The following is a 21,911-nucleotide window of genomic DNA, read 5'->3' as shown; positions in this document are numbered from 1 at the left end:
AACAGCAACTAATTCAAACATTCAAACGGCTAGTACGAAATGATTAGGGATTGAGAAACTCACTGATTTTCGGAAATTGAGAGATTGAGATTGTGGAGGTGCGAGTCGTGAGAGAGAGGTAAAATGATATGTGACCAAATGTGGGAGTATTTATACTTCTCCAAGTGTGAAGAGGCTTGAGCGTAATAGACCTAACACTGGTTTTGGGCTTTTGGCCCAATTAAATTTGCTAAATGTGGATTTTGACCCAAACAAGGCCCACAGTAATAAGAGTGGTTGGGTTTTTTGTTTTCCTTCCAATTTTATTTTAGAATATTAGGGTGGTTGAAAGGGTCACACTTAGTTTCGATTCCTAGATTAGTGATTAATACGATGGTGGTTAGATGAATTTGAAATGTCTTTGTGAGTCTTTACCAGTTTTTAAAAAGGTGAACATTGTGATTCATACGATGGTGGCCATAATCCAGATGAAACAAGTCCTCATGTGTCTGTAAACCATCTTGATAATTTTAGCCAATTTTTTTTCATTTCTATCGTTTGGAAATGCATTAAAGCGACTAAAAGCTCTTTTAGTAAAAATATTTTTGAAATCAATTCTTGTTAAAAATTCAAGTAGATCCTAGAAAAGCACTTGAAGTGTTTCCGACAAGAAGCACATATATGATGTTTCTTCTAAAAAGCACTTGCAATGATTTTAGAATCCAAAATCAATAAAAAACGTTTTTAATCATTTTAAAAACAAGTCCAACAAGCCTTAAGCCTAACCAATTGTCCATACAAAAGTTCAGAATAACCTTTGAATTAAACGACAACACAAAGAGTACCGAACCAAACGTACAAGATGGTAAGATACAACTGAAAAGTCGGAAACCATGGCCACCTCCGAAGCTCAAGAATTATACTTACACTCGAATACAGAGTTGTAGTCCCACTCCCTATTCCCTAAACACTTTGAAGTTTAATTTGAATTGGTGGTTCAGTTTTGATTGGTTTTGTTGAACCGAAAATTTCGAGAAATAGTTTGTAGTTTACTATTGGGAATTATACATGTTATGTAAAGATTTAGGTTGTGGAATTGGAAGGGACAGTTACAACATCTTCTTACACTGATATTGTAGGACAGCAATGATTAAATCTTTACACACTGATTGTCAAAATCCAAAAGAAAAAGGAAAAAAAATCATTACAAATCTTTCTAAGCTACAAAGAACTCACTTGTGATTCCCAGAAATCGAGTTTTTCCTCGCATTCAAACTATAACGAATTCAAAATCGTGGAAAACTTTCAGGTAATGTCTCAGCAGTCTATGGAAATGCAGCTTTGAGCAAGCGTTGAGCTGTCCACTTTGCTCACAAAGGGATTTATCTTCACCCAAACAAGAGAGAAGACAGAGGCCAAGAGCACTGACCACAAAATAACGATGGTTGGAGTCCGGTTTTGGCGTCCCATGAGACCTTTGAGGAAGGGATAGAGATGAAGAATCACCCAGAAGGCGAAGAAAACCTTCCCGAAAAGTGGCCCCCAAGCTTCGTATCCCTTGTTAAGGGCATCCGAAAATCCAGCTACAACACCAACCATGTTGACAATGAGGAGTGTAGTGGGGGGAATCAAAAGTGTGGTCCATTTGATCAGATAGAGCTCTCCAAATTCTGTGTCCTCGGCTGATTTGGTTGTGACGGTGAAGTTGGTGTCAATTCCGGCCAACATCTTTAAGAAACCTTGGAAGACGGCGAAGAGATGGGCTGAAACACCTCCGATCACCCAGAACTGCTCGTTACGCCATAAATCCTCAATGCGGACTCCACTCCACCGCAACTCGAGCACACTTGTAGCAATGATGGAGATGAAGAGGCCAAGAAACAGGGCACTTGCCAGGTTTGTAAGCTGAATCAAAGATCAAAAGAATTATTCTTAACTTGATTAATGCAGTGGCCAAGTTTCTTGAATATCAAGAAACACATTCAACAATTCTAAAGTTCAAGATTATCGATGTGCTAGCCTTTCTGCACGTGCGAGAGGCATTTTATTATGTCTGTCTGTCTTAAGACAATGAAGGTAGAAAAAACTTACTGTTGGGATGATGAATTTTCCCGTGAGAAGGCATATTGCAGGGAGTGTACAGTAAGCGACGAGAGGGAGGGATGTGAAGGGGTAAACAATGGTGTTGATATATGCCATTCTCTGAAGCAGTTTGAGGCGGCCTCCTGCAAATCCATACCAGAGAGGACAATGTCTACTGAGGAAAATTTCCACCGAACCAAGTGCCCACCGAAGAACTTGGTGCAGTCGATCAGAAAGGTTAATGGGAGCTGACCCTTTGAATGCAGGCCTCAAGGGCATGCAGTAAATTGACCTCCATCCACGGCAATGCATCTTGAAACCAGTTAAGATATCCTCCGTGATTGATCCATATATCCAACCAATCTGTGGAAAAAGAGAATGTAAACCATTTGGATAGAAGAACACGGTGGTTATTAATGGAAGCCATAATTCGTTTACATCAAATACTTCTACAAAAATTAAAGTAGAATCCTACTTCTTTTCCCCACGCGGTCTTCTCTTCATAACCGCAGCTAATGACATGAATTGCCTCCTTGATCAACGTTGATGGGTTGGAAGATTCGGCCACTCCTCCGTTCTCCATTAATGTAGACTCTATGAATACGGATGATAACCCAAAAGTTTTCTCAAAGCTCGTCTGCGAGATCAACATTGACCTCTCAAACTCATCATAGTCTGCATCAAAAAGCGCAAATAATTTATATACCGAAAGCTCAACTTTGTCTAAATCCAGTTTCAACGAGTGATTAGATACGTACTCTCAATCTCCCGGAGGTTGAATATGGCAGCATCAAGCTCCTCGCGTTTTGCATCTCGGTAAGCCTCTGACAGATCTTTCGACGGCTTCTTAGAGGGGCAGCAACCACACCATGAGCAGGAGGATGAGGAAGCAGCCTTGGGTAAGGTGGGCATAGAAGGAGGACCGTAGCCGTAAAGTGCTTGCCTATTGAAACAACATCCTGTCCCCACATATACTGGACCTTGAATTCCATCCAGTCCTTTCATGTTAACCTGCAAATTGAGATTGAGAGATTCAAAACTTTACTAATTCGTTTCGATTGTGCATGAAATGTAAGGTTACTGTCAAAATGTCGAGATATGTATGATAGCTTTAAACTCACATCAAAGAAAACTGTGTTGCGGTTGGCATATCGATCACTGCGATCAATGCCATCGAACCTCTGAGGAAACTGCACATAGCATACTTCTCGACCAACTTGCGGGTCCATCAAGAAACACATTGCCTCACGAATTGCCTGGCTGTTGTTAACGTAGTGATCGCAGTCAAGATTGAGGATGTATGGGGCATTTGTGAGAACTGCAGACACCCTTACCTGCATCAATCCAATCAATCAAGTTAAGCATTTATATATACCAAATCATGGGGTATTAATTTATCACTCTAAAAGCATGTATTTATACCAGTGCATTTTCGGCACCAGCTTTCTTGTGATGTGGATAGCCGGGTCTCTTCTCTCTCGAGACGTAAACCAATCGAGGAAGTTCATTTCCCTCGATGTCATAAGCGCCACTGTGTCCAAGGAAAACCTGAGAAGGGTAAACAAGGAGTATATTTCAAAATTAATTATTTACAAAACGATGAAGAAACAGTATATTTTTCCATATGAAGTTATGAACAGAGTGCTCAAATGAACCGTACGCAGACTTTGACACATTTTGTTTAGATCATCAAAAAATATAGGGATCAATAGGGTATCTGTCTACCTGAATCATTCCGGGATGGTCCCGTGGGTTATTTCCTGGCCAAGGTGTTCCGTCTTGCATAGTCCATCCTTCTTCTGGTGTTTTTTGAGCCTTTGCAACTAAAGCATTCATTCGCACTTTGAATTCTTCATAATCTCTCTGCAAACAAATTATGAAGTGGTTAGTAATGAAAGCTTTCTGATAAATAGACAAACAATTAGCACGTTTGCTTCCATTTAGTTTTGATATCAAATGATCATGAGTGAATATTCAGTTGCAACTAGAAGAAGCTTCGGCCATTAGGTACTTACTTTCATCGCTCTGCGCTCCTTCACAAAAGATGGTTGCACTTTATCCTTCAAGTAGTCAATCTTTTGTGAGAAGTAAAACTCAGGTGCACGTGGTTCAATCGAAAAATTCTTGCAGAATGGTACCCACTTCCTTGCAAATTCAGATGTCTCGGCAAGAGATTCAAAAGTAAGCATGGCAGCACCATCATCAGACACATAGCAGGAAACTTTATCCACGGGGTAGTCTACGGCAAGGATAGAAAGCACGGTATTGGCAGTGATCAGGGGCGGTTCTTTCAACGGATCAACTGTACTCACGAAGAAATCCACTGCAGCAAGCTCGGAGGGTTCACCCTCTCTTTCAAACCTGGCATAGAAGTTTATACAACCATTTCATACGTACATCCATTGCGAAAACTTAAGATTATGTTTAGAATCCAATTCAGAAATTAGGGTCATTTGTTTCTTCCTCTTCACTGGTTAACAGTTTTTAACAACACAGACTTTCTGTTCATACTTTCTTTTCATAATCTTCCAGTGAGCATGAAATTAAGATTCGAAACATCGATAACTAATTTTGGTAACCAGCTTAAAGCAAAGAAAAATCATTTGAAGATGCATACCTGGCAGATAACCTATCAGTAAATGTAATCCGATTAACTGGAGACCACTTGGGAAACTGATCCAGCACCCAAGAAAAAGCGAACCAGATCTCACATATGATAGAAGTGAACCATAGACCATAAGCGCTATCAACAGGATTTGTTACTCGATAATGGAAGAAAAGGGCAAGAATGATCAATCGCATAATTATTACAATTCTGTATGGTGTGATTCTGTTTGGTGGAAGTGGAACGACAGTTGAAAGTGGTTCCGCAGCCTCTGATGAACTGCACAGAAGGCCATAATTCAATTAACACACTAGTTTGCGAAAAAAGAAAGCCTCAAATGTTATGTAATGGATATGATCCGAAGTCCAAACACATCCAAATTCATACATGCGTAATATTCGACCTTTTTCTTCTGAAAATTACACTGAAACTTCCCAAAATATTAACATGCTTTTAATCATTTCATTAACCGTGTTTATGAAGCACTGTTAGGATACTGATATGCATTTTTCCTACTCTTTCGTGTCCCATATTTGGAATCGCAGGATAACTATAATGGCCTTAGAACACCATCCCAACATGAAATAACAGCATACGAGTAAAAGTCATCTTGTCTAAGCCAAAAACAATTTTTCCTTTCATGAACACCTGAACCTTTGCATGACATAGACAACAGCGATATGGAAAAGACTCAAAAACACGGAGCCTAATCAGAAAACTAGCACCGCAAGGCCCTTACATGTTTGAAACTGCTTTATCATTTCTGTTTTAGAGTGTCCTCTACATAAACCCAAGTTTTAGTTGTACTTACTATTCCCCTGTCATCTGCTGCTCAGGTGGAATTTGAGCCTCTTTTTCCACCTTAGGCGCATCCTTTTTCTTCTTGCTCTTTTTATCCTTCTTATCCTTCCAACTCTCCACTCTGTTCTTCCAAATTGGATTGCCATAGTCGTCGTTTAATTCTTCAAGGATCACAAAAAAAAAATGCAAATTGGTAAAAATGAGACAAGGGGGCAAAAATCATGTAAGGAAAAGAAGTACGACTCACCACTATCCAGTGTAGACACACTGCTGATATGCCTAGCATGAATTCCGGTATCCTGCTGAAACAAGTATGTAGCATACTGTAAGAATCTTCACTCATCTCATTTCACATAGACTATCTATAAGTTACAGCATTGTAGATACACATTTGTACCTGAGAACTATTCAGGTGAGCTTCCATTGTGGATCGAGTGCCAGACACCTTTGTTTCATAGTCCGCCAACGAGCTATCTGAAGAATTTAACAGCCAATATCATAGCTTAGGAATCATGAGAATCACAAATTTGATTATGTAACGAGCCGTATAAATGATAAATGTCACATTATCAATCAAGACCAAAAAATGAGCCCTTTTTCAATCTCTCTCCGAAACTCAAAAGGACTCAATTTCAGAACGGTATTTCACCTATATGCACATTTGGTTTCATTACTCTCCTCACATCATTTCCAAAATCCAAATAGTACATAGACGAACTGAACTTTGAATATGCAAACGCACACGATGAACTTGCCCAAATCAGCTTAAGAGAAAGAGAAAGTTCGATCTTAATCCATCATCAAGTGCGTGCGTGGGAACTTAATCAGTATCCTAAAGATTTTGTTATAATGTGATCAACCAAACTATTTCTATAAATTTAAAGGGTACATAATTTCCAATTTCATGTGCAAATAAGTACAATTATCACAGAATGTTGCCAATATAAGCAAATAACAAATGTAGACATATACCAAAGCATCTGAAAACACAGACATGGTTCAGAGAAATCCAAGAACAACACATACCGTCATAGGGAATGCCACACTTTAAGCAAAATTTACGCCCGGCCTTGACATCATCATCAAAACAAGCCTTGCAAACGGGGAAATTACACTCGTGGCACGCCACGAAAATCTCCCCATTAGCATCAAGCCCCACCTGCTCGCCGCAGGCATTGCATAGAGGAGCAACGGACTGCATCATTTTCGACAAAGTCGAAGCCTTTCCTCAATTTCCAGAGAAACCCAAAATTCCAAATGATCCTTGGAAGAGGGGGTTTCATTCCACTTGCCAGTCTGGGACTTGTTGCTGGTCTTATACGAAATGCCCAAACCCCATTTCTGCAATGGTGAGAAGGACGAGGTGGATGGAGTGTGGTGGTTGGAAGGGTGTGGAAGTTGGGGTGTTGGTGTCATTGTTTTTGCACAGAGAGAGAGAGAGAGAGAGAAAGAGAGAGAGAGGGTGGTGGGCAGCTTAAGCTACGCATTGCTTTTCCTTTGATTTTGCCAAAAGGAATGAGATTTGAAATTTTTGCGGGAAGTGCAAGGAAGGTTTCGGTTGGGCAAGTTACATCCTTGAACCCACCAAAAACCTCAGAACAAACGAGGTGGACTGGAGTTGTGTCTTTTACCTATACCTGGCAAAATAAAGGCCCTACAAGCATGCCTTATAAAATGGCTTTGGTAATTACGTTAAAGACTAATTACGGCTTTTACTTACCCTACCTTTAGGAAATTAACCAGGAATCTTCGTGTACTTTGTATTAATCACAAGCGTTCAAATTTGTGTTATTTCAAACTTTTGGCAGATGATGCTTTACCGCAGTGACTGTAAACAACCATTCATATGCACTCTGGTGCAAATTTGGCTTCCACTGATGAATAACCAACAATTTAACCTAACACTATCGTTTGTTAAAAAAAAAAAATTGAATTGTATCACACGTTTATGATTATGAAAGAGTTAGGAACATATCTCCACTTTGGAAGAGACGAGAAAACAAAATTACCAAAAGTCGGATAGAAACATGCAACTTCCTATTCGGTGACAATTTCAAAATTAATACATTACAAAGTTGGTCTTCAACCTGCAGGTTTATTGTGTAAAGGTTCTCAAGTACATCCTTCTCCTTTCTACTTGTGAGGCGTATAAGAATTAGCCAAGTACTTCGAAAGGTAGTGTTATGAGAAAAAACTTGCATGCAATGCCACTTACCATGGTGTTCTGAATCACTAATGCAAGGTCATGACTCATGTCTAAAACTCCCTTCTGCATAAACTTGTACTAAGCCATGTACGTGACGCTGAAAATGAACCCGTTCCACAGAAGTCACTTGGTGACACACAAGGTATTGAGTCAACATCGCCTCAACAATATTATCATATTATGGAGTACAACGGTATGTGATATTGCATACCAACCAACTCCAAAAAACAAAACAACAAACATGTGATACCGGCAGTGACATGATAGAGTTAAAGACTAGCATCTGACTTCCCAACTTACACATAGGAAACGTCTACAGGTCATCGAATACAGGGTGAGACCCAAAGCAGAAGGTTGCCGGGTCAAGTGCAGCAAGCTGATTATGGCGATTCAGGATTTGCAGATCAAGGCACAATACGCAGAGAGTAAACAAGTTTTCAGATATCTGGGAACGAGTTTGCCAGTCATTGATTGCGCGGCTTTAATCTAGGCAACAGAATAAACCTTTACCACCTTTGTTGTATCACAAACAACTAGGTTTTCCGTATCAGCCGGAGTGGTACAGAGCCAGTTGACCTGCCAAGGCAATCAATTTCATGATGAGAAGCTTCAGATAAAATGAAAAGGAAAGAGGTGGTAAAGCAATGGTAACTCACTTTTTTGCTGTGGTTGATATTCAACTGTAGAAGATCGCTGCTGCTACCTTCATCAAGACACTTGGTCCAATCCCAGACCTTTACCAACTTATCATTTCCACCTGATATTATAAATCTTCCTCTATCTCCAAATAACGAAAATGCCCTGAATAACATGTACTAGTCAATGTGTGAATTAGGTTTCCTTGAACTGCATTTAAGTCTATTACTTACACACAAGAGACAGCAGCAGTGTGACCGCCGGATAAGTAATCCAAATGCAACCTTTTCCTTCCTTCTCGATCTGGGTTTTCTAGATCAGTACCTTTCGATCTTGATTGAGATCCTTTCTGAGGTTTTTTAGAACCTTGTGACCTCAAGGGAGCAAGTTCAGCTTCTATATTAATTACATCAACTGCACCATCACCCCTAGCCACAATGCAAACCTTGTCTGATTTGTCTAACATATCCATTTCTGGAACTGCTATTGAATGAACAAAAGCAGGATTAAAACACTGTTCCTTGGCCTCGCCATTATTTGCATCAGGCAAATCTGCAGTGAAAAACAGCAAGCACGAATTGTATAAAAAATCAATCCAACCACTGACCCGCAATGATTTTAAATTTATATGTTCTTCAAAAAAAAATCATCAAAATGATCATTTTAGTAGAAACGAAATAAAGTGCATCAACATGTTGAAAGGAGGACGAGTATGAAATAAAAATGAACAAAAAAAAAAATCATATTTTGCGCCAGGCACTGGCCAGTGGCAAGGCAAGAGAAATGGTTAGGAAGGGTTCATGTGCCTACGATTTCCTAAGTGAGTGATAGGCCTGGAACCAATTCCAATTTTGATTTACTGTCATAAGGGATACAGAAAGCAACAAATTAAGGAAGAGAAAGTTGTAGATTAAAAAAGATAGAAGTTTTACCAAAATTCATAATTTTGTTCGGGCGCCCCTTGGAGAAATCCCACATTACAAGCTTTGAATCAAGACCTCCCGTGATAACTGTCCAAGATACCCCAAGATAGAAGTTGGTAGTCAATTATCTGTGAGTAGAATAAGATGAGATTTTACTGGATTCTTCAACAAACAAACCCACACAATCACACTCATATGCCATGTATGCTCCATGTGCCTTGTTCAAGTAAATCCTAAGATTTTTGTATAATATATTAGCACAGCACCAAAACATGATAAGAGGCCCTCAAAGTTCCGGTTGAAAGCCCTATTCTGGATTAAAAATGCTTAACGGAAGCCTTTAATTCCTTCCATCCAACTAGTGCCAACTAACATTATCAATTCAGGTACACATATTTTGTTGTTCTCTTAAAGTGAATGTAACTATTAACTTTAATTTATGGTAAAGATGTATTATTTTTTGTTTCTTTCCACTTTGTTGCAAACATAGAGTATGCTTGGGTGCACCAAAGGATTTGAATGACTCTTCTCTCCAGTTTATAAATTGAAAACAAAAATCCATGATGGAAGAAAGCCCAACCAAGAAGGATAGAGAGCAAATGAAATCCTGCAGACATACCTTCCCAAGGTTTCCAAGGAAGGAATTGCACGGTGCTACAAATCTACAGTGTATAGTTAAGGTGATAGAATTGCGTGGGTAGGATAGCAAAAACTTCAAAGGAACAGATCATGCTGGGAACTAAGCAGTTGAAATTTAACAAAAGAAAGAAGGAAAATGAAAAGATATGCAGCACAATATTTTGTTCAAAATCCGACGCTGAGTCACATTCTTTGTAGAAGAAGCAAAAATGGAAGTGCTTGAATTATCTACAACAGAAAAAAGGATACACTTGTATGGCCATCTCTTAATGTTTTGTAAATTCGTTTCTGGCGAATGTCAATAATCTGCCACAATGATTACAGTCAGCCGCTTATGAGATAGACATTCAATTACATATGAACGGGAAAAATCAGTAGGGACCTTAATTTCACCGCCGTCATCGGGAGCAGCAAGAAAAGAGGACTTAGAGCTGCATGCAATCTGCAATCACAAACATACATACAAATAAGCTCCAGAAATGGGGCACCTGAACTCAAAGTAAGCAATCGAATTTGAAACAATGTCTACCTCAACTCCAATACCTGATTTATCTCTTCTTTGTTATAATCAAAGCTCTCCAGGGGCTTCCACGAGCATGAACTCCCCTTGAAAATGGAATGACAAACTCTAAACATTCAACAAGTAAAAATATCGAAAACACGAAAACATAGAGTGAGAGGGGAGAGTTGATGATTACCAGACGGACATCAAAGCTCTTGACTTGCTTCCCGGATGCAACATATATCATATTTTCATTTCCTGATTCAACCCACAAGAATAAATTTCCTAAATTTTCACTCTAAAAAACTCAAATACTAAGAACTTGGTTAAACATTTTACCCGGCCTGAAACATAAGGATGAAATGGGTTCCTCTCCCACCTCCATAATATCAATCGCATCTTTGCATCGCATATCGAACCAGCAAACGCAGCCATCCTACAAAGTTTTGATTTTTCCATTTCAATACCAAAAACCCAATTTCCCAAAAACATGCAAACGCCACAGAATGTTGAGTTTTCAAATTTGAAATTTCCTCCACAACCATACCTCGCCGGAGGTGGCGACGAGGCCGGGTGTAGCGGCTGAGGCGATGCAGCACGTGGCGGTGGCCTTGTGACCCTTCAGTCGCCTTGGTTTCGGGTCCGCCATCTCCTCCTTTACCTTTGTCACTCTCTTCGTTTTGGTTTGGTCTTTCGTTCGGCGTGCGCGGTGTTGGCCGTGCTGCTGCTCTCTTGGGTTGGGTAAAGTTTGCCGCCATTCAAGCCCAGCCCATTTTTCAGACACTTGGGCCCAGCCCAGTCCAAATTCCAATACCCAAGAGCAAAGTTGAAGTTAGAAAACTCGTTGAACTGGTGAAACAAAAAATTAAAAACTGGTCATTAACCCAATTTTAACATAATTAGTGTAGTAATACTTCCAGTTATGGCAACTGAAAACGTTTCATCCTTAAAGCCCTCTGTTTAACCAACACCGCCTTTAACAACACGACAATTTTAGGCACAATACGTTATACGACTCGAAACTTGCATGAATATAAGACACAATTAACACAACTAAAGCATAAACACGACGCATTGCCTCCCACCTTTAAAGTTTAAACTATGGTACTTTTCATCCTGAAAGCAATGCTAGTCAGCCGCCCACACATAATAAATTAACCGAAGAAAAAAAAGAAATAATACAAGTTCAAATCACCTCCCAAACTAAAAGATTAAAAAAAAAAATTTGAGGTAGAAATTGCATTTCCTTGTGGGACAAAATCTTCTCCGGTGGAATATATTCAATTGCAACAGCATTATGCATGTGAACCCTTTCTTTTTTCTAAGCACACGTGAACTCAAAAGGTATCTGCATAAAATCGACAAGATTTGTTGAACAGAAATTACCCTGTGACTGTACTTTGGATTTTTAGTGACGGAGTTTCTCAAAAGTGCTTCTAAATAAGCCAAAGCTTTGGCATTTAACTTGTGTACCAGAGGAAGCTGACACCCAAAGCTGCTTGCTTGCTAAAAAAGTATCGTTTCACAAGAAAAGGACGATCTATTTGTTGCATATTAAATAGAATCTTCGGGTGATAGTTCGATTATGGAACGAACATCTGTTTTAAGAACGATTAATAGATAGGACCAAATACATTGCTTCGAATGTTAAATTTTGCACGCATGTTAGAATGTGATTAACACGAATCTAGGGTTGTTTTCAAGGAAAGGAGCAGCCAACCATGTTCTTTGTCAATATGTTATCGATATTGTAATGATGTCATTGCCATTAGATTAAAACTTACTGACATGTTATCGATAGCGTCCTGACAGACTGACACAGAACTAATTTGTTTAATCAAGGAATGACAGATGATGCAGAAGAATAAGAAGGAAGAAGAAGCAACAATAAAATTCATAATTAAATTGGAATCAAATTAGTACAACCTTAATCACATATCAGAACCATTACATTGTCAAAGGAATGCCCAAATCAAACAACTTAATCAGTCACATATGAAATTATGTTGAAGTCTGCAATTAGCAATTAGAGAGTCTAAAAACGAAATGGTTATCAAACGGCCGTGACAAAATTTATCTGACAGTGGAAGCAACAGCACAAGCCCATGACTTAAGGTGCTCTTTCATTGCCATATTATCACTGATTGAAGGCATCCCATAACTTGCATTCTGATGTTCTCCAAACCTCTGATTGTTAAACCCACAATTCCCCTCAGTCGTCCGATTAAATGACCAAGAATTCCCATAACCTACTTCCTCGGCACGATCATCAAGACCCAATGTATCTAGCTCTCCAAGGATCTTCCTCTTTCTCTGCAGACCCCTCCTCCTCCTCCTCCTCCTCTTTGCCTTCTCCGTTGACCTTTGACTTGCGGAATCATAATATTCCACCACCAATTCCATGGAATCTGGCTCCACAATTTCTGGTTCGTCGCATTTGGGGCACATTGGAGTCGAAATCTCAGCCCTTGGCGGCGGCTCCGTTCGCCGATTTTGAGCAACCGGCGACATGGGTTTGGACGAGAAGACGTTGCCGAAGAACCAGAGCGAGTCAAAGCTCTCCGCGACTAGCGAATCGTCCATGAGGAACGACGCCGGCCCGAGTCACAAAGCAAGGAGCAGAGAGACTGCAGAGCTTTGTAGTTGGGCGACACTCGCACTGTCTACTTGGACTGACCTCAAATATTCTCATTCTATGTTCTGGATTGACGAAACTGACCTTACCCACCTGAGGGATTCTGTGAAGAATCCGTGAGGGTATTTAGGTCATTTGAGCAGCAAACGGTGGGCGGCAGGTTTACGTTGCTCGAGTTCGGTGGGCTGAAAAATTAACCAACGGTCGAAAACAACGTGGGAAACTATATGATTGCATTAATAATTGTTTTTTTTTGAAACGGCTGAGTCTGATTCCGATTTCTCTCTCCTCTATCACAGCCGCTGGTCTCTAACCTTTCTTCTCCAAAAATCCTGGATCTCAAAGCATCACAGCCGCCAATCAACTTGGGGCCGATGGCAGCCCTTTCGACCCTCTTATAGTCCTTCCTCCCGTCTCTTCTTCCCCTCTCTGCCACCGCGTCGCTGCTCTCCCTCCTTTTGCCCCGCACATCGCCTTTGTTTCCATTTCCCCTTTCTGTTCCTTTGCCCTCGCCTCAGGCGCCCTCCTTGGTGCTACCTAGCATTCCCTTCCCCCTCCCCCACCCCCCCTCTCTCTCTCATCCTCTCTTCCACCTTTTGGCATACAACCCTCCAAAGTTTTTTGGAGTCTTCTTTCCAAATCCGGTATGCCTTCGAATTTGGCCTTGATTCGTGGTTGTGGGTAAGAATTGTGGTTCTGGTTGGTCGGATCTACCTCCTACGACTCGATTTCCCTAGTGGTTGTGCGCTTCTCGGCCAACCCTCGGCTGAGCCGCCATACAGATCTTTGGTGTCCTATTGATGGAGGTGACAAATCTTTCTAGAAGAGGTGTAGCCCTCGGTATGAAGATGAACTGATTTGTGGTTTCATTCGTTATCAATATCGAGTTTAAGAATGGGATAAATGAACAAACTCTGAAATAAAAAACAAATAATTAAGACAAGTAACACCAAGAATTTACACGGTCGGTTATGCTTTTACATCCACGGGGCAGCAACAATAATATTTCTCTATATAAAGAAGGAGTACAACGAATAATTTTGACAAGCCTCTAGGATTAAGACTTGAAAAAAAACTTGAAAAAACAAGACTAAGAATATACAAACTCCTATCTATTTTCTTCTCTCGCACACACTTTGTCATCACAATTTCCTCTCACTTTTAACTCCTTGAGTGGTATAAAACTTATCATTTTGCTCCAATTCAAAACTAGTGCAATAGTCCTTTTATATATACATAATAAAGCTCTTCTTCAATAAGGATTACTAATCCTAATTGGAATCTAGTTATTAGTCATTCTCCAATTGAGAAACCAACTCCAATTAGGAAACCCACTCCAATTGGGAAAACAACTTTAATTGAGAAAACACCTTAATCTTCTAATAATATGATTCCTCATAGACTTAGGAGAACTCATCATGTGCTGGAAAAACCCAATATCATTCTCGGATTAGCTAATTTATTGTTTTGTGGTTGCTTCAGCAATTTTTTGGCCTTGTTGTTTTAGCAATGGTTGATTTAGCCTCACTTGTTTCAACGATGGTTTTGTGTGGACATTTGGTGCCAATATGTCGTGTCTATTGTCTTTGTGTCGTATTTGTATTATTTGTCATTCGTGTTTGTGGTAGTTGTTAGTGGTAGCCATGTAGGGATTTATATGATGTGTTAGTTGTGAAAATTTCTCTATGATCAAAGATTTGATCACTGAAAAATATGTAACCAGTATGAAACTGAACTTCAGAAACGATGTACTCACAATTGATACATGCACTCTGAAATTACAAGTCTTAAAATTTAATCAAGCATTGACATGTAAAAAGTAAAAAATAAAATTTCCATTATTTATCAAACATATGAGAGCGAGACAAGCAAGCCTGAACCCTTAAAGAAAATTTTAATTTCCCATCCTCTAGAAAAAAATACAAAAATTTATTTTACATGAATTTATTTTCGTATACCAAACGTAGCCTTAGGTTAATTAAAAGTTTAACACTATGTTTGGATGAAGAAAATAAATTTGGAGTTTTAATAAGTGTTTTTATCACAAATGGTTACTGAGATTGATTAAACTCATCATTTTGGTCCCTCACTTTCAAAATCAATCAATGTTGTCCCTGACATTCACTACCCCACGTCAATTTGGTCATACTATTAAGATTATGTCAACTATTCTGTTAGTTTGCATGTGGGACCCATAAATCCACTGAAATGGTGACGTGTGAATTACACAAAATAAGGGGTTTTATTGCAAATGATCCCTGACATTGATCCAACTCCTCATTTTAGTCTAAGAGTTTGAAAAACCAATAAATTTGGTCTCTGACTTTCATTACCACATATTAATTTAGTCATTCCGTTAAAATTTTATCAATATATTTTTCGTTTGTGTGTTGATGTGGTCCTACTAATCCAATCATATGGCTCCACATGGAATAACTATAAGGAACTTTTTTTTAAGAGTGAACCAACAGACGAGTATTCCGCGCTGACATTTTTCTCGCATCCCACAACCCCAATTGGAAAAAAATTCAATCTAAATTCAATAAAACCGAATCCAAATTCAATTCAAATTTGATAGGATTATAACCAACTAGAGAAAATGAGGAGTGAGCTTAAGAGGCCAAGTACTTTAGTGGTGTCATGGTGCCTTCCTTTTCTTTTTTAGCATATCTTGATGAAGATGACGATGACTTTTTTATTCTTTTAGTTTTGTTTTTTCGTTTCTTATTTTACTTTTAGTTTTAAATCATAAAAAAATAGTTTCTTGTAGTTAATCCACGTGGCAGTTTATGATTGGATTAGTGGGACAAAAAATATTGACGAAAACTTTAATGAAATGATTAAATTGACGTGCGCCATTAAAAGTCAGGGCCCAAATTTATCGATTTTTGAAACTCAGGGACCAAAACGAGGAGTTGGATCAATGTTAAGGACCATTTGAGATAAAAACCCTTATTTTGTGTAATCCACCTGTCACCATTTCATTGGATTTGTGGGTCCCACATACAAACTAACAGAATAGTTGACGGAATCTTAACAACATTACCAAATTCATGTGTGGTAGTGAATGTCAGGGATGACCTTGATTGATTTTGAAAGTGAGGGACCAAAATTATGAGTTTGATCAATCTCAGGGACCATTTGTGATAAAAATCCTTTTAATAAAAATTAGAATTTATAAATTGACATGCACTAATTCTGTTGTTTGGATTCACAAATATACAAATTTAGAATTTCCGCGTGAGAAAAAACTTGGAATTTAGGACCTTCAATTCCCAAGTTTAAATTCCATGCAAATAGGTGACGTTTCTGGATTTTCATGAGTGAGAGTTTAAAAGGGGGTGTAGTCAAACTTGGATTTGAGAAAGACTTTAAAATCTTGGTGTAGTTAATTAAAAGATTTTAAAGGATTTTAGAATCCATTCAAATCTAGGTGTAGTCAATTAAAAGATTTTAGCATCCATTCAAATCTAGGTGTAGTCAATTAAAAGATTTTAAAGGATTTTAGAATCCATCCAAATCTAAGTGTATTAAAAAAATTAAGATTTTGGAGGATTTCAATAAGTTGTGGATTTTGTGGGATTTGAGAGCAAAAAGTATATATAACCAAAACTAAAAAGAATCTGTTGATGCACAAAACCGGAGGTCTTGAAACAACATAAATCCGACCGTGAATCTGCAAGAAATGTAAATAACACAAGATGTATCATGGTTCATCCCAAGGTTTGGGCTACGTCCACACTGATTATTGTATTTCTCTGAGAAGTGAGAGGAGTGAGGGAGAGAGATTCAGAGCCTCTGAGGGAGAGAGTGAGGAGTCCTTTTATAGAATAAGGGCTTCTCACTTATTACATATATGCCCATTCCTTTATTACATAATTACATTTGATCCCCCGAGTATTTATACGAGATCTAAATACGGAGGCCCTAAGTACGGTATACACAGAATCCAACCTCACCTCCTAGGATTTCAAATCCTTCCACCATAATCCATTCAAATTCTTTAAAATCCATATAAATTTTGTAGGAGTCTTTAATCCTCTTAAATCCTATTAAATCTATCACTTTTAAAAAATTTTAAAATCTTAGTTTGACAACACCCCCCTAAAATAACAAACAGAGTGTAAAACAACTATAATTAGCTCAAACTTTTATATTCAACAAATTAACAATGAGAAATCCATAGCAAGTGGCTCAGTGGTAAGGGTGCGGACTGCGCGTAAACATAAAAATGTGGGAGGTCCCAATACTTCAAGTTGGTAAGTTTGTTTAACCTTGGCCAAGGGCAAGGTGAAATTTTATATATCCTCTCCGGGTCCGGAAGAAATAGATAACCGTAGATTGCCACTAGTTGTTTCCTATTTTCAAAGAAAGAAAAAGTTCCAACATACGGCTTTTTACATAGGCGTGACAAGAAATTAATTAATAAATTTCATAACTAAACGCATGAACCATGCCATTAGATTCCTTATGGACTCATTAATTCAATAAATTAAACCTGCACTTTAACTCACAGAAACCTAACTCATATTCAACAAATATCTATCGCTCATCATCACGAACACAGTACGCAGGGTTTTTATTTTTTAATTTTTTTTCCCACAATACACAAGGTTTGATTTCGTAAAATCATTTGTGTTTTGATCGTTTTCTTCAATATCGTGATCTAGTTCTGCTCCGATCCTTGATGTACCGAGTACGTAGTGTTTGATGAGCTTGGGTGTTGAACTCAAAACAGACTAACCAGTAAGACTCATAGAGCTTCATAACTTTATCTTCTTCCATCAATGGAGTGGCGGCTAAAGAGATTAAGAACAACTTTTTTTTGCGTTTACAATTAGGCGTATGCTATCCATATACCCCATTTTACTTCTCACACACTCTTGATAATTTATGTCCGTTGATCTTCTTCAATTCATCCAATCCGACGGCCGAAAATTAAAAAAGTGTGTGAGAAGTAAAATGGGATGTGTAGATATCACACCCTTACAATTATTCAATTCGTATTAGGTAGGCTGCACAAAAATTTTAAGTGAATTAACTCCATTTTTTCCTGTTTTGGAAAAGTAAATCAACTCGATTTAACAAGATTTTTGTTATTTAAAAATCTGATTACATTAATGATGTAAATTACCCTCCAATTAACAAGAGTTTATTTAAAAATCAACTCGATTTAGCTGACTGGGTCTCAGGGTCAAGTTGTCAAACCCTAAAATGCAAAACTAAACTCCAATAACTAAGCCCACGCGAACTAACACATAAATAAATATGATTAGTTTTTTATTTTGGACCGTGATTGACCGTGATTATCATATTAAACTAAATGATAACGATATTAACAATGGTTCTTAAGATAAGATAATAGATATGCATGAGTAGAAGTAGATACGCTTCGTGAGGACTTGGTAGGTTAGGAATTTCAATGCTTTTTAACTTTTCTCTCCACTAGCCAAGATGTTTGAATTCCTATTCCTCTAGTTGGCTCGATTATGTATCATTTGACAGATAAGAGGGAAAATGCCCCGTCGAATTATGCTTCAAATTAAAGGTTCTTTTCATCACAAAAGGAATGGTGGTGGGGACTATTAAACACAATTTAAAACATTATGACATTTTGCCAGGACTTTTGCAGCCCAGTTTGTTAAGAGCATTCATCAAAATATTCTCGAGATTTTAAGTTCAGATCTTTTTTCTCAGCATTGTTTATATATAAAGAAAAATAACAATGAATGGTCGAGAACAAATCGAAAGAAATTCTTAAGTTGCATTGCTAAGGCTTTCGAAATTAGAATGCAGAGGAGGTTAAGCACAAGTATTCATAAGCTGATCAAGAAAAAGTTTCTACCTTTTATTTGCATTTACAAGATTGTAGAACAATGTTAATTGACATCTTCTGTATAAAAACTGTAACAAAAATTGAAGCCAGAAAGAAGGAAAAAAAAATACAAAAATCTTAGAACCAGGATGTTCGTCATCTAACTGCAGAAGCAACAGTATGAGCCCACCATTTGAGATTGTCCTTCATGTCAATCTCATTCTCCAAAGCAGGAAACCTCCAATTCATCAATGGCTTCTCTCTCTTCCTCTTCTCCCTAACCTCCCAAGCTTCAGAAAGGTACGGCCTTGAAATTGCAGACTCGTCAAAACTCTCATATCTGCTATCATCCTTCTTTCCCAATCTTTGCAGCCCAGGAATGATTGAAACCAAGTTTGAATCTTTATCTTCCTCTGAGAAAACAAAACCAAGATCCATAAACCCTTTTAGCTCTTCAAACTGAAGGTCCGTCAAGCTCTTGCTCTCACTCTTCTTCTTTCTTCTCCTCCCTTCAACTTTCTTCGGTGTTTCTTCTTCTGCACATCTCTGTTTCGGGTTTTCGATTTCTCCGGCTTCTTTTCCGGAAAGAACCGTGGAGAGATTCGGTCTGTGGAGGACAGAATCAGGCGAGAGAGAGCTCAAGTTGAAGGTCGTTTTGGAGCTCAACTCGTCGCTCATGGACCTGGTGTGCCTGGTTGGAATGCGTAAAAACTCTGGCTTTGATGGTTTTTCTGGGTTTTCTTCGATTTCATGATCTGGGTTTTCTTCAATCCTTGATGGGATTGGTGAAATCGGTTGTTTGTTGATGATTTGGAGCTCAAACCAGAAAGAATCATATAGCTCCATTACTTCGTCTGCTTCCATCAACGGAGAGGCGGCTGAAAAAATTAAGAACAACTTTTGTTTTTGTTTGTGTTTGCGCAAGTGCGTGTGTGCAAGGCCTTATAAACGCATAGACTTCTCTTTAAAGTTACGTAATTGCCCTCGGTCTTGCCCTGATACTACTGAAATAATTCAACATGTCATGACTCGTTACACGTTTTCCATCTGAGTCTTTTCTTTAATAATTAGATTTTATTGATTTTACTTTTATTTGCCGATTGTAGTGTGTACATTCATAAGCCATATGAACGTGCAGGGAATTAATGCGTGTCGTGAAAAGGTTTTTGGAAAATGCAGGGAACATGGCTCGTTGTAGTTGAATTTTTTTTTTCAAGTAGGATTCATGAGTTTTTATGTCACATCTCGGTCCGGGCCCCCACTACATCCCGAGCTCGATTCTACTGTAACACGATATTGTCTGCTTTCGGTCCAGACCACACCCTTACGGTTTTATTTCTGGGAACTCATACGAGAACTTCCCAGTGGGTCACCCATTATGGAATTGCTCTCACGCGCTACTCGCTTAACTTCGAAGTTCCATCGCTTAACTTCGGAGTTCCGATGGAACCCGATGCTAGTGAACTCCCAAAATGCCTTGTGCTATGTAAAGATGAGAATATACATATAAGCTTAGAGGATCCACTCCCCTGGGCTATGTGGGAAGTTACATTTTAAATATCATACCACTTACATTATAACACTTAACGTATTGGATCGTATGTTTAGTACATTAAAAAATGAGTAATGCTAGGAAGACTCAATTTGGAGACTAAATTTTAGAAACTAAAGGATATAGAAGTTAATGATTGGTTTATTACTTAAACGTTGATAGACGTGCTCATTTCTATTGGTGACACATTATTTAGTTTGCAAATTTAATTTTAAAATTTAATTTTCCTAGCATTACTCTTAAAAAATTCCCCGTGTCGTTGAACTTCTATGAACATTGTGAGGAAGTTAGTAGATAAAACCCTAGATTGTGACAAAGTCGTTGCTTATGTGATATATGATTATTTGTCTGCACTATAAACCACAACACCTTGTCAACGTAGTTTATAGTTTTACGGTTTTACCCGTTCTATCTACTTGATTTAAAGAATTTTTCAAGTTAGACTCACGTAAATTTTCATTCGTTACTTAATTATAATCAAATTGATTATAATTGTGTAGCTTGTTACATGCGCATTATTCCACTATAAAATTTAAAAGATGAGCCCTAAAAACGATTGAGATGTATATCTGTTGGTGGCATGTCTATCATGTTAGATGACATAAGTGTGCATCTAACAATGGCAAATCAATAATATGACTATAGCAATGATGCTTGCTTCTGAATTACACAAATCTAACAGCTTTCATAAATAGGGTTCATGCGCATATATGTATCATAAAAGTGGCTTGGTCCAACATTTGACATGCACTTGCAACCTAACAATTGGGTAAGATTTGTGTACACCGATCGAGTTATCTATCTCTCCTATTCAAGTAGATAGAATCAAATTATTGAATTGGACTATCAGTGCATCGAAAAAGTATTACACAGACTATATATGGGGACTGTTTGTGGGAGCTTTAAGGAAAGTTTGGTTCGTTGGGCCAAAGAAAAAGGAAGCACATGATCATGAGATTGAGCACTCTTGGCACCATCTTTTTGGGGGATCCCCTCTACTTATGACCATGCTGATCATGTGCCTGAAGCCATCTTGTCATTACAATAATATGTGATATACATGCTATCCACACACTCATTTTTACTTTTCACACATTTTTTTGTTAATTTATGTTCTTTTATCTTCTTGAATTCTTCAATTTGATAGCCAGAAATTGAAGGGAGCGTATGGAAAGTAAAAATCTACACACTCCTATATATATATATATATATTAGTATTATACTCATTCATGAAAAGCAGATCTTAATTATTGAATTAATGTGATGAATAGTGTAATCGAACTAATAATGTTTTTTGTATCACAATCCCGTCAATTTGTGATACATTATGAGTTTGATTTTCGAGCAAACAAAATTAAGTATCAAAAATAAATTGTTTATAAAGGTATGGTCTAAAAGAGAAAAGCGATCATGTGGCCTTAGTTTCACAATAAGCAACTAGGGTTGCAAGGAGGGACAAGGTCTCTGAGCTCTCTGTATTGGGTACGTATTAAGAAAATGTTAGAAGTAGACTATAGAAAACTATAAGTCAATTAG

General features: G+C 38.2%; 2 protein-coding genes across 2 annotated transcripts; both read right to left on the bottom strand.

Moving 5' to 3' along the window:
* Positions 1-1,007: 1,007 nt before the first annotated feature.
* Positions 1,008-11,085, bottom strand: LOC103419746 (cellulose synthase A catalytic subunit 8 [UDP-forming]). The gene is made up of 26 exons (XM_029103582.2): positions 10,921-11,085; positions 10,713-10,809; positions 10,570-10,631; positions 10,415-10,477; positions 10,254-10,313; positions 10,121-10,177; positions 9,852-9,894; positions 9,242-9,319; positions 8,543-8,861; positions 8,330-8,474; positions 8,169-8,249; positions 7,683-7,751; positions 7,477-7,504; positions 6,494-6,694; positions 5,865-5,941; positions 5,715-5,769; positions 5,478-5,628; positions 4,679-4,945; positions 4,077-4,422; positions 3,787-3,924; positions 3,484-3,609; positions 3,183-3,395; positions 2,820-3,072; positions 2,537-2,736; positions 2,071-2,424; positions 1,008-1,884 (listed from the first exon to the last, which is right to left on the bottom strand). The coding sequence occupies exons 1-26, from the start codon at positions 11,020-11,022 to the stop codon at positions 1,297-1,299; spliced, it is 4,173 nt and encodes a 1,390-aa protein (XP_028959415.1). The 5' UTR covers positions 11,023-11,085; the 3' UTR covers positions 1,008-1,296.
* A 7,894-nt stretch (positions 11,086-18,979) lies between these two features.
* LOC103435110 (uncharacterized) lies at positions 18,980-19,669 on the bottom strand. The gene has a single exon (XM_008373500.3). The coding sequence runs from the start codon at positions 19,667-19,669 to the stop codon at positions 18,980-18,982; it is 690 nt and encodes a 229-aa protein (XP_008371722.3).
* Between the last annotated feature and the right edge of the window lie 2,242 nt (positions 19,670-21,911).

This window comes from Malus domestica, chromosome 05 (genome assembly GCF_042453785.1).
Source record: "Malus domestica chromosome 05, GDT2T_hap1".
Classification (NCBI taxonomy): domain Eukaryota; kingdom Viridiplantae; phylum Streptophyta; class Magnoliopsida; order Rosales; family Rosaceae; genus Malus; species Malus domestica.
This window is presented reverse-complemented; position numbering and strand designations above follow the sequence as displayed.

Excerpts from the sequence above, each read along its gene's own strand:
- LOC103419746 (XM_029103582.2), bottom strand. The coding sequence starts at position 11,022 with ATGGCGGACCCGAAACCAAGGCGACTGAAGGGTCACAAGGCCACCGCC. Across the intron at positions 5,770-5,864 it reads CTCACCTGAATAGTTCTCAG|CAGGATACCGGAATTCATGC; the intron begins GTACAAATGTGT and ends TACTTGTTTCAG. Across the intron at positions 3,610-3,786 it reads ACCATCCCGGAATGATTCAG|GTTTTCCTTGGACACAGTGG; the intron begins GTAGACAGATAC and ends TACCCTTCTCAG.
- LOC103435110 (XM_008373500.3), bottom strand. The coding sequence starts at position 19,669 with ATGGAGCTATATGATTCTTTCTGGTTTGAGCTCCAAATCATCAACAAA.